The sequence below is a fragment of the Ambystoma mexicanum genome, chromosome 12 (assembly GCF_040938575.1).
Source record: "Ambystoma mexicanum isolate Mex_15411 chromosome 12, UKY_AmexF1_1, whole genome shotgun sequence".
NCBI classification, from domain to species: domain Eukaryota; kingdom Metazoa; phylum Chordata; class Amphibia; order Caudata; family Ambystomatidae; genus Ambystoma; species Ambystoma mexicanum.
The window spans coordinates 746,856,550-746,870,852 of NC_090936.1; the positions used below are offsets into that span (position 1 = coordinate 746,856,550).

Sequence of the window (14,303 nt, forward strand, 5' to 3'; positions counted from 1 at the left end):
GGAAAGGTAGGAGCCCTTCAGAAAGGAAGGTTTGAAGTGACCACATAAAACCAAGAGAGTTGGCACTGGGTTAGTGTTTAACGGTGCATCTGTTGAGTTACATGTCTGTCAGACAATTCTAGTAGTAGGCATGCATGAAGGGGTTTCCTGAGAATAGAATTAATTTAGTCTGTGTTTGCTTGAGCATCAGGTGGGTGCTCAACTTCCAGGCTTGGGTGAGGGATAGTGTTTGAGTTAATGGCGGCTGTTGATGCAATTGATCGTTAGGTAAAGCTGCATGAAATCAGTCTTTGGCAGACCAGCATGACTTCTCTTTACGATAAAATGGTGTAGTGCACTCATTCAATTTAATTCCCTCAGCCATTCGACATAAAATCTTTTTATCCATCCTTTTTTCTCCTTTTGACTTTTCACTGCCTAATATATAATATCTGGTGCAATTTTAATTAACCTAATGTCACCTTTAGAGACCATCAACTGATGTTAATCAAGTTAATACCTCAATGGCAGTATAAAATCTGTTGGAGGAGGCTGTAACTTAAATAATTGTCTGCCCGCTTGGAAGGTCAACATTAATAGCGTGCAACCCAAACAAGTTAGCTTTTTCTCTCCTTCCTTCTCAATACACCCTAAACAGTTTGACATCCAACTCGGTTGTGAGGCCAAATGTATCAGGGCATCTAATGTTCTTAGTATGTGTGACATGGTTGGGAAATGATGCCCATGGGAGTCCAGTCAAGTGGCAACAAACCAGCCTTTATTTTTGCACACAGGTTGGGTAAACACTTATGATTTGCAGGGTTTGAGATACAATTAAAGAGGGTTTTTACTATGCAAAACCGTACATTTGGTAAACTAAAGTGAGATTTTCTTCCAGCTTCAGTGATTCTGGGCTCGACATCAAGTTATTTAACCCCTTAAGTGCTGAGGGTTTTCACTCCCAGTGCTGAGTCCTTTTATGGTTCTTTCGGTATGTCGCTTTGTGTTACAAGCGATATCCCGGCAAATTTGTACACTTTTCTTCTCTAATGTTGGTGGTCATAACGCCACCTAGGATTAGTCTTTGCTGTAGGGGGGCATGAGAAAGTAACCAAAAAGGGACCAAATGTGTCTTTTCAGAAAATGCCATTAAAATGATGTGCAAAGGAGCCCGTGGTTTTTTTTCTTGTAAGAGCTACGGACAAATAGTGTGCAGTTCGGAATTGACCATTTTCCAAGCTTTCAATAACAGGTTGAGGGGTAACAAAAACATATTTTTCATGAGGTAGGTGATTTTCCCCCTTTTTCTTTTAATACAGCACGCTTGGACAGAATAGAAGAGGCGGGTAGGAAAGCTCAATGGGGACACAGAAAGGCACACATTTCTGAAAAGAAGACAACATTCCAAGTTCAGGAAGGGGTCATTTGCGCAGGCCAGGCAATAACTATGTACCTAATTGGAAAAGTGACAGAAAAGAAAGTATGTTCTGGACATGTTTACACTTGTAAGGTAATGGCTTCTGTGAATATTTAGAAAAGCAATGCACTGCTACATTCCCCCAACTCTTAGGAAATCACACATTTTTCATAATGTTTCACAAAACAAGCAATACCACGAGCCAGAAACAGAGCCATGGAACACAGGATATTTATGCTGACGGCCTAAACAGACATAATTAGCATTTGAAAATAAGGAAAAGAAATGTGGTGACTAATGGCAAGCATACATTTTTTGAAAGAGCAAGGGCAGAACTTTTGAAGGGTAGGTGACTTGCGCAGGTTACAAAAGCGTACAGTGCCTAAAGCAGCGACTAAATGTAGGTCACATTTGGGAAATGAAAGGGGTTTTGTAACAAAGTGCAGTAGGGAATGTTTGAAAACGTTATCAAAACAAAGAGAAAACACATGTCCTACCTTCACAAATACCCACAGGTGTCCTGACGAAAACGGTACCTCACATGTGTGGGTGCACCTACCTGGGCACAAAGGGAAAAGGCTAAGCCACTAGTACACCAAAGGGCCTGGCAAGACCACATTTTTACTGTATTTGGTCTTGTGGACAACCCACAGATTTGGGGTTGGGGTGTTGCAGCCACCAAGGAAAACTGGGAACCCAATGCATTTCTGAAACGAAAACACCCGTGGGAATCCAAAGAGCTCTAGCACAAAGCGCCATATAATGTATTACCCACAAAGCTCGGCAAAGTCCAAAATATGGGTGGAACAAAATCATAATTTACAGACGTTTGCCACCAGCAAACGACCGAAACACGCCGGCAACAACACATGTCCTACCTTCCCACGTTCCCACAGGTGTCCCGATGGAAACAGTACCACACATGCGTGGGTGTGCTTACCTGGGCGGAAAAGAAAAAGTATAGACCGTCGCTAAATCCAGCAAGGAGCCCCAGCAGGGTCCCCATCCCTCCCCAGAGAGAAAGCTGTAACACGGCAGGGCCAAAGATCCAGGACGGCCAGGGGTGCTGCCCCCAGCCTTGGGCACCTATCTCCCATCTGGGTCGATTATCCGAAGTCCAGTGATGGCCCCAGGGAGCCCTGGCAGGGTCCCCATCCCTCCAGCTCCAGGGGGGTCAGGGTTGATGTCCCCGGCCTTGGGCGCCTGTCTGGCATGTGGGTCGACTGTCCCCAAATCCAGCGGCAGTCCCAGGAAGCCCTTGGCGGGTCATCCTCCCTCCACGGAGGGAAAAGCTGTAACCCGGCCCCAGGATGGCTGGGGGTGCTGCTCCCGGCCATGGGCGCCTGTCTCTAATGTGGGTCGCCCGTCCACAAGTCCAGCAGCACTCATGGGGCGACCTGGCGGTGTCCCCGTCCCTCCTCAGAGGGAAATGCTGTAATGCGGCATGCCCACAGCACCAGGATGGCCGGGGGTGCTGCCCCCAGCCTTGGGCACCTATCTCCGATGTGGATTGACCGTCCCCTGCCCCAGAAGCGGTTCCTGGAGCCCTAGCAGGGTCTACATCGCTCCCCAGAGGGTAAAACTGTAACGCAGCCCAGTCAGAGCTCCTGGATGGCTGGGGGTCATGTGCCCGGCCTTGGGCACCTGTCTCAAATGTGGGTCGACCATCCCAAAGTCCAGCGGCAGTCTCAGGGAGCCCTTGCAGGATCATCATCTCTCCCTGGAGGCCAAAGTTGTAACACGCCACAGCAAGAGCTCCAGGACAGTGGAGGGTGTTGCCCCCGGCCTTGGGTGCCTGTCTCCAGTGTGGATCGACTGTCCCAAAGCCCAGCGGTGGTCCCAGGGAGCCCTGGCAGGGTCCACATCCCTCCTTGGAGGGTAAAGTTGTAACGCAGTCCAGCCAGAGCTCCAGGACGGCTGGGGGTGTTGTGCCCGTCCTTGGGCTCCTTGTTCCCATGTCGGTCGTCCATCCCCAAGTCCAGTGGCGGTACCAGGAAGCCCTTGCAGGGTCATCATCCCTCCACGCAGAGAAAAGTTGTAATACGGCACGGCAAGAGCTCCAGGACGGCCTTGGGTGTCTGTTTCCAGTGTGGGTCGACCGTCCCCAAGCCCAGAAGCGGTCCCTGGAGCTCTAGCAGGGTGCACATCCCACCCTGGAGGGTAAAGCTGTAATGCAGCCCAGCCAGAGCTCCAGGATGGCTGGGGGTCATGTGCCCGGCCTTGGGTGCCTGGCTCCCATGTGGATCGATCATCCCCAAGTCCTACGACAGTACCAGGGAGCCCTTGCAGGGTCATAATCCTTCCCTACAGGGAAAGGTTGTAACGCAGCACAGCAAGAGCTCCAGGACGGCCTTGGGTGTCTGTTTCCAGTGTGGGTCGACAGTCCCAAAGCCCAGCGGTGGGCCCAGGGAGCCCCGACAGGGTCCCCCATCCCTCCCCGGAGGGAAAATCACTAACTGGGCACAGCCAAAGCTCAAGGATGGGTGAGGGTACTGCGACGGGCAACTGGCAAGAATAACCCCCCAAACCAAAATCTTTTCCCTGGTGGCTTGGTGCTCCTTGCTGCTTCCCAGAGTTGTCAAAATGGGACAGACCCTCAATTGCGCCCTCCCCCCAGTGAAGCAGAAACAATCTGCCCCTCCATGGGGGAGGATTCCTGAGGGGGATGGCCCTACAGACACAGGACCAGCCCCTTGCTACCCCCAAGTGTTTTACTGTATGTTGAGTGTAATGTTGTTTTGCCTCCCTTGGGGGCAAATCAGAATGTGCCCCCAAAGAAGGCAAAACAACATTTTGCCATTGGGTTGGCATTTTCTGGAGGTGGGGGGCTGAGTAGCCTGCCCCATCCCCACCCCAAGATCATATCCCTGGTGGCCTAGTGGTCCTTGCAGCTACCTTGGAGTGGCAAAATGGGGTCAGACCCTCAATTCTGGCACCCCGGGGTACAGCAAGAATCTGCACCTCCCTGAGGCCAGCCCTTAGGAACAAGGCCAGCCCCCTAATGCCCCCAAGTGTGCATTTATTTTGCCTTCCATGGGGGCAAATTGGTGTAAAGCAGCACCCATCTGCCCCCCAAGGAAGGCAAAACATAATGCCAGTTATATATATAGACACACACACACAATGTTTGGCTGGGGGGCTGTTTGGCCTGGTAGGGCGGACCCTCACCCCTGAAATCAATGTCCTGGTGGTCTAGTGGCCCTTGCTGGTCGAGCGTCGAATGATCCTCGACCAGTAATCTCCTTGAGTGAGGACTTGTTGGAAAGGGGAGAATCTCACGAAGTGCCAGTGCAGCAAGCAACAGTGTGTCTGCAAAATTTCCTGATGACATCAGCGCATGTAGCGTTCACCGACGTCATCGTGGGTGTACCCGGACCCCCTGGGCACGGAAGGGGAGGTCTTCTCCTTCACAGCCTGGGGGTTAAGTCCCTATCCTAAACAACATAAGTAATATTCTCAGAAGGTTATTTCAGCAATTACTCATTCTGGTCTCTCAGGCCTCTCTACTTTCACCTTGTATTGCAAGCCCCTTCCCAAGACTAGAGCCTTATGACTCTGTCTTTGGGGTTTCACAGGATTCACAGCAGGTTTTGGGCACATACCTCACATCTATCCAGATTTACAAAAGGTCCCTCTTGGACCATGGCTTCCTCAAGATTCAAGGCAAATCCCTACTGAACTTTGGCCTTCTCAGAAATCAAAACCAGTCCCTCCTAGTTCTTGGCTTTCTCAGGGTTCAAACGTGCAGACCTCACAATGGTAGCAGTGGATATTTCTCTTCCCACATGCCCTGCCAAAAGGTCTGTGCCAGGAAGCCAATATTATGATACCCTCTTGCCATGGGTTAAGGCTTCACTTTGATTTAGATCCCCTTGTGGTTGCTGCTGGATAGCCCCAGGTTTGGGCCTTCCAATTCCCTCAAGGTGACGATAGCGTTTCTCCAAAACCCTGGTGACTTGCTCCTTCCAGGATCCTCTTCCAAGCCTCCGCTGATTTCTCCTCCAGATGTCAGTCCTCTCCTAGGGTGGGCATCCACAAGCCGGCCCTTGCAGGAGAAATATCTGCCTCCTCTTGACTTCTCATTAATTCTGCCTGGTTCCTGCCCTTTTTATAGTTGTTTGACGGGGCAGTGTTACTGTCACTCCCTCAGATAGGCTGTTCCCTATTCTTCTGCTTGATTTAGTTAGTCCTTCCTGGGAGCCTCTATTTGTTTGCATTATTGGTATGCCTCCAGTAATGGTGAAGTACTGTATGGTCTTCATTACCTGCAGTGAGAGTCAGAGGTTTTATAAGCGTTTGTGCCCAGTGCTTTCTTGAAAGTTTGTATTTTTGGTAGTGCAGTTCTGTGATGTTCCATGGTCACCCTGTGCTCCCAGGGACTCTGAAGGGTTCCATGTGATAATGTCCCCGCAAAAATAACGCCTGGCAAAAAAGTCAGCAAAAAATTGCTGTTTTTTGCTGGGACATTCACATTGAACATGCTGGGGGACACCCCTGCAACTACCTCTCACCTTAAATCTCTCTCTCTCTCTCTCTCTCTATATATATATATATATATATATATATATATATATATATATATATATATATGAACAGCTTCACACGTATGAGGTTTCATAGCTTACAAAAAGTCGCCAGCACAATGTCATGAAATATATTTGACAAAGATGTAATAATTCACATTTTAATCAATGTATACAAAACGTAGAAACATTAAAAAACATCATGAGCAATGGCCTTGTAGGGCTAACAAGAAAAAGCCCATAATTAGCCAAATTAATTCTACTTATCACAGCGTAATTGTGAGATTAGTAGGGAGGTGAGTGAAACATCTCCATCAATTGATTAACCCTCTTTTTATTGTATGATTATCCTTGACTTAGTCAACACTGAAAAATGTGTTTCTAGGTCCTAAGAAACTAAGACTGTGTGCAGCCGACTTAATCTGGTTTACAACATGCAATGAACCTGTCTTCAGGACACCCTGTAGTGGCATAGGTGGATTAAAAATGGCCCATCATATGGAGATCTTTTAATCTTGACTATCTAAAAAAACAAAACAAATTCGTATTGGTAACATTATACATATTTAAAAATCATAGAATGTTTTGTATCTGTTTATGGCGTATGCAGCTATCATCACTAACCTTATAATTTCTTTTATGGCTTATGGGGCATCATCTACGATGAAGATGACAGTATTTCTTGATTCGTTGGTGTATTAATCCCCATTTTAATGTTTCTATAGGACAAAAAACAAAGTGCGAATGGATGCCTCCTGTTTCTTCTAATAGCATTTTGCATCATTCCATCTAAATGCAAGTGTTTAATTTCCACTTATGAAATCATACATTTTTTTTCCCTTTACACGATTAGAGCTTCATGCATTGCTGCAGTCAAATGTCCACACCCCTCCCCCTTTTTTTGGGGGGTATATCTAAAACAACGATGTTGTCTCAGTAGCTGTTCAAATATGCATGGTAATTTTTTCCAAGAGAAACGTGTCTCTTGTCTAATGAAGCATCTAAAAAAAGTTGCGTGCCATTTCGTATAATTACCTTCACGCCAGGTCTTCTGGCTCTCTCGCTGTTTTTATGTTGCCATGATTGACTTAAAAGACATATTCAAAACCAGCCTGCTGGATCTCGTCCAACGTTGGGTCTGTCAGTTGTATCACAGACCAAAGTCGATGGTTAATGGAAACCGTGTGCGGTACCGTGTGTAAAAGCACTTACTTGGTTAGTGGGAGCCGCGATGGAGGCATCCGTCGTGTTCTTGTTTAGCAAAGAAAATTCCCAGACGCCAGCCTGTGGCAATTTGAACTGCTAGTGTTCAAATTGCCTGCTAGAACTCACTAGACCGTGACGGTTGGCAGTAAAGCAGCTTATTCACGCCACCCTCTTAGAGTGCATAGTTAAGGCATGGAATACTGCCCAGTAATGCACATTAATATAAATGAACCAAAAAGGCGGCTAGATTATGAAATTACTTTTATTTTAATTTAGAAAGGCCTCGCATAATTCTACACTTAATGTCCCGTATTGTGCATCTACGGACATATAAACTTTAAAACACAAGTAAAAGCATGGCATCATTATGTAGATGTGTTCTTATTATGGTAAGGCAGTGAGACCAGTCTGGTGACATTTCTTGTCTGGCTAAACACACAAGATCTGTATATTAAATTAACCATGATCTTCCACAATGAAAAAATAGCCTTTCTAGATTTGGAAATATATAGGGAAACTTTCCACCGACTAGGTACCACCCTATACAAAAAAACAACTGATAAGAACACACTGCTAATATTTAACAGCTTTCATCCTCAATCCCTATGGGAAAATTTGCCCTATGGGCAGTTTCTACGCATCAGATGCAACTGTATCACCAAAGAGGATTTTGGTAGTAACAGTAGAAACCTCACTCTGAGACTCAAAAGAACGTGCTTACCCAGCACATACCATCCGTAGATCTATGAAGCGGGCCCGCAACATAAATAGAGAACAATGCCTTGAGAAACAACCCAGGGTACAAGAAAACAAAGTAACGTGTATCTACATACTCGCCAATTAGCAATGATCTTCGTAGATGCTTTTTGAAAAATTGGGGGACAATACAAACTGGAGACTTTACTTTGAACAAACCACGCTTTGCATTCAGATGGATACCTAACTTACGGGACAAATTGGTGCACACGTATAAAGTTAAAGATCAGATACAGAGTTCCAGACAGACCAACCTGTGGCATTTGCCCCCAGTGATCGGTCATTTTAAATGCAGAAATTGTTCCGTTTGTCGTCTCACAAACAACCTAAAAACTGTTGACCTTAGTGGCCGTAAATGGCAACTTAAAAAATTCACCAACTGTAATACACCTTGGGCGATATATGGTGTTAAATGCCCCTGTGGATTACTATATATCGGCAAAACAAAAAGACCTATTAAACAAAGAATCTGCGAGCATCGTTCTTGCGTAAAAAATTCCATTGCCGAAAAACTGTTGGTAGCACGTTTTGTGAAGGCCAAACGTACAGAAGAAGATATAGAATGGTTTATAATTCAAACCATCACAGCTCATCCTCGAGGTGGCAACCGAAATCTTAAACGAAAACTAGAACAAAATGGATCTATGATTTGAATACGGTCCACGCTGGATTAAATGTCGGAATTGAATGGAATTTGTTCATCCACAAATAACACCAAACATATGATAACATACATAAATGTGTGTCCCATTCCCTTCTCAATGGGCAGTAAGTGCCATTTCAACTGCTATGCAACACCAATATGCACAATAGGTTCCCAATGGCAGAGATATGCTGTATGCCTACCACACCGTGCCTAGACCACATGCAGGTATAAGCCCGAATTATGACAACAAATGACGTAGTTGTGCATTCTCTCCAGTCCTCCATCCAAATCCTGTCCCAATGCCATCTCGAATGAACAAGTTTATATGTTCCTAGATGCACAATACAGGACATTAAGTGTAGAAATATGCGCGGCCTTTCTAAATTAAAATAAATGTTATTTCGTAATCTAGCTGCCTTCCCGGTTCATCTACATTAATGTGCATGACTGGGCAGTATTCTATGCCTCAACTATGCACTCAAGATGGCGGCGTGAATAAGCTGCTTTACTGCCAGCCGTCACGGTCTAGTGTTTCATTATCAACACTAGCAGTTCAAATTGCCATAGGCTGGCGTCTGGGAATTTTCTTTGCTAAACACGAACGCGACGGATGCTTCTATCGCTGCTCCCACTAACCAAGTAAGTGCACACGGTACACACGGTATTGCACACTTTTTCCATTAACCATCGGCTTTGGTCTGTGATACAACATTCAGCCTGATGGTGGTTCCCCTGTTGTTTCCGTTAGACCGCGACAAGATCCACCAAGCCGGTTTTGAATATATCTTTTAAGTCAATCATGGCGACATAAAAACAGCGAGATAGCCACAAGACCTGGGGTGAATGTAATTATCCGAAACGGCACGCATAGTTTTGTAGATGTATCATTAGACAAGAGACACTTTTCTCTTGGAAAAAGTTAATCGCGCATATTTGAACAGCTACTGAGACAACATCGTTGTTTTAGATATACCCCCCAAAAAGGGGTGGGGGTGTGCACATTTGACTGCAGCAATGCATGAAGCTCTAATCTTGTAAGGGAATTTTTTTTTAATGATTTCATAAGTGGAAATTAAACACTTGCATTTAGATGGAATGATGCAAAATGCTATTAGGAGAAACAGGAGGCATCCATTCTCACTTTGTTTTTTGTCCTATACCCACATTAAACCGGGGATTAATACACCAAAGAATTGAGAAATAGTGTCATCTTCATCGTAGATGATGCCTCACATGCCATAAAAGAAATAAGGTTAGCGATGATAGCTGCATACGCCATAAACAGATACCAAACGTTCTATGATTTTTTAATATGTATAATGTTACCAATACAAATTTGTTTTGGTTTTTTAGATTGACAAGATCTCCATATGATGGGCCATTTCTAATCCACCTGTGCCACTACACAGTGTCCTGAAGACGGGTTCATTGGACGTTGTAAACCAGATTAAGTCGGTTGCACACAGTCTTACTTTCTTAGGACCTAGAAACACATTTTTCAGTGTCGACTAAGTCAAGGATAATCCTACAATAAAAAGAGGGTTAATCAATTGACCGAGATGTTTCACTCACGTACCTACTAATCTCACAATTACGCTGTGATAAGTAGAATTAATTTGGCTAATTATGGGCTTTTCCTTGTTAGCCCTACAAGGCCATTGCTCATGATGTTTGTTAATGTGATTTATTTTTAATGTTTCTACGTTTTGTATACATTAATTTGTGAATTAGTACATCTTTTTCGAATATATTTCATGGCATTGTGCTGGTGACTTTTTGTAAGCTATCAAACCTAATAAGTGTGAAGCTGTTTTTGTGGATTTTTGTATATACATGTGCTATTTGTCTTCCTCCACACAGCCCCTGAACAAAGAGGACTTCTATACACTATTATATACACTCCCATATATATATATCACCATATGTAATGTCGCCACAACCTTTTCCTGCCGACATTATGTATGGCGACCATATATATGGGGACGATATTACCGGATACCCTCTGACCATGGATGATGCAGCACTCTGGTGTCTCGTCTATCCTTCACTTTTTATCAGGCAAGCAGCAGATTATTTCACCATTGATTTCATTATTCAACAGTTGCTCTAGTTCCCGAGTAGTGAGGGCTTTCAGTACGAAATCCTGGGAACTGTAATTCTCCTTAATTGTGCTGTTGGACCAGGGCTCCAGGTCAAGTAACTGGGACCATCAACAAGGGTTACTCGGAACTGCTGTGCTCTGCAATATGAGCCCTCTTGATGGATCTTGGAGGGATGCTAGAAATCTTCTGGGAAAATGAGCTGGCCGGATCACGGATCCCTCAACCACCCTTTAGGAGGCACATTGGATAGCAGCCAAACCAGCTAAGTGCCGAGTGGCTCAATTCTGCCACATAGCAGAATGGGGAGTTCTTATTAAGCGCCACACATGACATTTGTTTCATTTTTCACTTCTTCTAAACCTACAATCGTTTTTTATTGTTTCCATTGACATGTGTTGCTGCTCCCAACATTGCCACTGTTGTATTCCCGGTTTCTATGCTAAGACTGGGGCTTCATTCTTTGTTTGTATTTGTATTTTTATTGTTTTATTATATAGCGCCTTAACCCATGGCGCTTTATAGATAACAACAAGTAATACATAAAACATGGAACAGTAGAAACAGAACCGTAAACATGAATCAAACCATAAAATCGGCATTTAGAGCAATTTGCAAGTAAGAAGGGAGAGGAGAGGAGGGGGGTAGGGAAGGATCAAGATGGAGAGAGTAATAAGTGAAGTGAGCAACAGAAGAGAGGGGATCACAGTAGAGATGGGAAAAGAGAAAGATGAGGAGAACAGAGGATAATAGAAGGAGGGAGGGCATAGAGAGAAGGGGAAGTTATCTGGGAGGGGAGTGAAGAAGTTCTTTCAAAGAGGAGCGGAAAGGGGAATAGGTGAGAGAGGATTATGAAGTCAACTTTTTCTAAAAAAAAAAAAAAAAAAATACAGCAGCAGAATTGATCCCATGCATAAACCTGACACAATTTTTCATGCTTTGGCAATTTTAAAAGATTCACATATTATTACTATTGCTTTTTGTTATTTATTGATTGTAGGACAAAAGATAATTTATTAGGCTGCCCAAATATAATTTCTACCATACAGCTAATCCCCATTCACACCAAATGACAAACTCTTCCCTTTCTTGGAGTCTGTGCTATGGAGCCAATTGCTCCTGACTCTATAGAATGATTACCCCTAATTTGAAAGGTCATTGAAAATCCATGAGTTTAGATAGCTTTGCTAAATAGACTAATGAGATGTTTCTTCTTTCAGTTTAGCATTATTCCTCTAGAGACAATACATGTATTAAAAGTTACATCTGCTATTTGCTGAGTGTTGGAAATTCAAAGTCTTTGTACTTTTCCAGATATAAATGAATGCAATGTTGGTGGAAAAGTCTGTTTAAAGGAAAACGAAGAATGCTTTAACACTCCAGGGAGTTACAAATGCACCTGCTCTGAAGGCTTTGAGGACAAGGATGGCGAATGTGTACAAAAAGAGACCGGTGAGTAGTGACTCTCCACTAACATTAAAACTATGCGACCGGAGAAGGGAGTAACAAATCTGTTTAGGTTTCAAAAGTGTTTGTGAATTTATACCAACAACTTTGCTTCATTTTGACATCCAATCAGAACTGCATTGCTCTAAAAATATTAGGTGGTAGACAGTGTCTACAGTGATGTCCCTGTAATCCCCACTGAAATGATTGCATCTCCAGTTATCACTTTGGGTCAGTCTATAGTCTTGCCCATGGCTAGAGTAAGATTTGTAACTTCTTCCTCTAGATGCTTTGTTTAGGACTTTACGTTGTAGCCTCCGATGCAGGAGACATGAAAGAGTATGGATGAGATCATTTCCATTTGGGGATCAGCAAACAACCCTGCATTTCTGTCAGCCAAAATTGACAACTGAAAGATTAGATCCTATACCAGGTCGAAGCACTGATTGTTGATCATGAAGTGGTGGCGATTTAAGGAGAAAGAGGACTGACTGACTGACTGACTGGCTACAGTCCTGAAGGAAGCCTCAGTGTGCAGTACTTCAATTTCCCACAACATTACTATAGATCAATGCATTGGTGTTTAAAGACCAGCAAATCTTGAGACCTTGGCTTTGAGTGGTCTGTGGACCCTTCAACAGTGACTGCACTAATAAGGATGGATGTGCTGCCTGGCAGTTTTACAGGCTCATTTATATTCAAAATGTTTAGTTACTGCATAGGTTTCAATTTAGGATTTTTCAGATTGCACTCTCAAGCTGTTGAAATTCTAAATTATTCATTTTTGATAATTTAAATCTTTTTGCAATTAAATAAGGCCCTTCTTTAATGGTTATTCTTTGGAGTATTTGTGCACTTGGTTTCCTTAGGATTGAAGCTTTTAATCTTTGAGGCTTCCATAGTTTTTTTAATTATGTAATCACAATTATGCCATAAATTCAACTTTAAGATGTAGAATGCAACAAAACGTTGGACAACAGATAGGTGCCTGGGATTCACTATAAACAAAATACAATTAAAGCGTCAAGTGCATACACTTCAACTCTACACAGTGAAGTGATGAGCATGGTTTTATGTGAAGTAAAATTATTTGTGGCTCCCGTTCTTTCTGTTCATTGTATAGGATCATGAACCCTCTCAATTAACCATAGTAACCTGTTCTGATAATTCATGTCACTTAAGCCAGTTAAATACAAAAGCTCTAACATTTGATACCTTTAAGAGATACTGTTGCACCAGTTTCCTAAACCAGTTTTTTATAAACTGTTTACCCAACAACATTCTAAAGGTAGTATGTATAGTTTTACTGGTTATTTGGCTGCTCATTTTAAACATTTCATTGGTTTTAATTATTTTGAATACTTTTTTGATGTTCATTTATGAATATACATTATATGATTAATTAAATGACCTGGGTGCTTTGACTATATTGGGATTATTTCTAATGAGCCAACTTGTGTAAATATTACTAGTACACTGTGCATTTTCTTTTAACAGATGGGGTGCAGGATAAAGTTGAAGAAACATTACTAACAGAACCTGCAGAGACGAACAATAAACACGAGGACCTTTGACCGATCTTCAGATTTAACATGACCACTCAATTGAATACTTTTAACTTATTTTGACAGAACAATCACCTGCACTTGAAATGGAAACTGTGGAATATTTTGTTTGTGTAAAATTGCCCATATGTGATTATCACCATCAGCGTTGCCTTCAATAGAAATGTACGTGGTGCTTGCAGCCACATTCGTATGTTCATAGAAATGAGATACATATTTTTTGATACAACTCTTTGTAATAAATTGGATTACTGTACAGTTAATGATTCAGCACATTTTTGTTAAGTTGAAGAAAAGCTTTTCTTTTACTTTTTCAATTCTCTTGTAGCAACTTCTATTGCCAATTTTCACTTGCTCACAGTAACAGTTGACTACTGTGGCGAGTCAGAAGGAGGAAACGCCTCTCTGAAGACTAGTTTGCACAATATATTATTAAAGTAACACTATAAGGCATAATTCTTTCCATCGCTATGACTGGTCCCTACCTATGTTACTAACTAAGGTGCTCGTTAGTCAGTCATGAACGTCCAAAGAAATAAGTCGGCTGTCCAAAAACTACCTTAATTGACCCTACCATTATGAAAACTAACTTGGGTCAGGAGAATGACTCCCTTCTCCTAAGGGTACTTCTAGTACCAGTCTGTAGTATTCTTAAATAAGTAATCC

General features: G+C 43.1%; 1 protein-coding gene across 2 annotated transcripts in view; it reads left to right on the forward strand.

Annotated features, from left to right (window-relative positions):
- Positions 1–13,900, forward strand: part of CRELD2 (cysteine rich with EGF like domains 2) — a 272,969-nt gene extending 259,069 nt beyond the window's left edge. For both annotated transcript variants that reach the window (XM_069629255.1, XM_069629256.1), the window contains 2 exons: positions 11,941–12,078; positions 13,570–13,900. In XM_069629255.1, coding sequence (XP_069485356.1) covers positions 11,941–12,078; positions 13,570–13,646 — 215 coding nt within the window. In that variant the 3' untranslated portion in view covers positions 13,647–13,900. The remainder of the gene's footprint in view (positions 1–11,940; positions 12,079–13,569) is intronic.
- Positions 13,901–14,303: the final 403 nt, after the last annotated feature.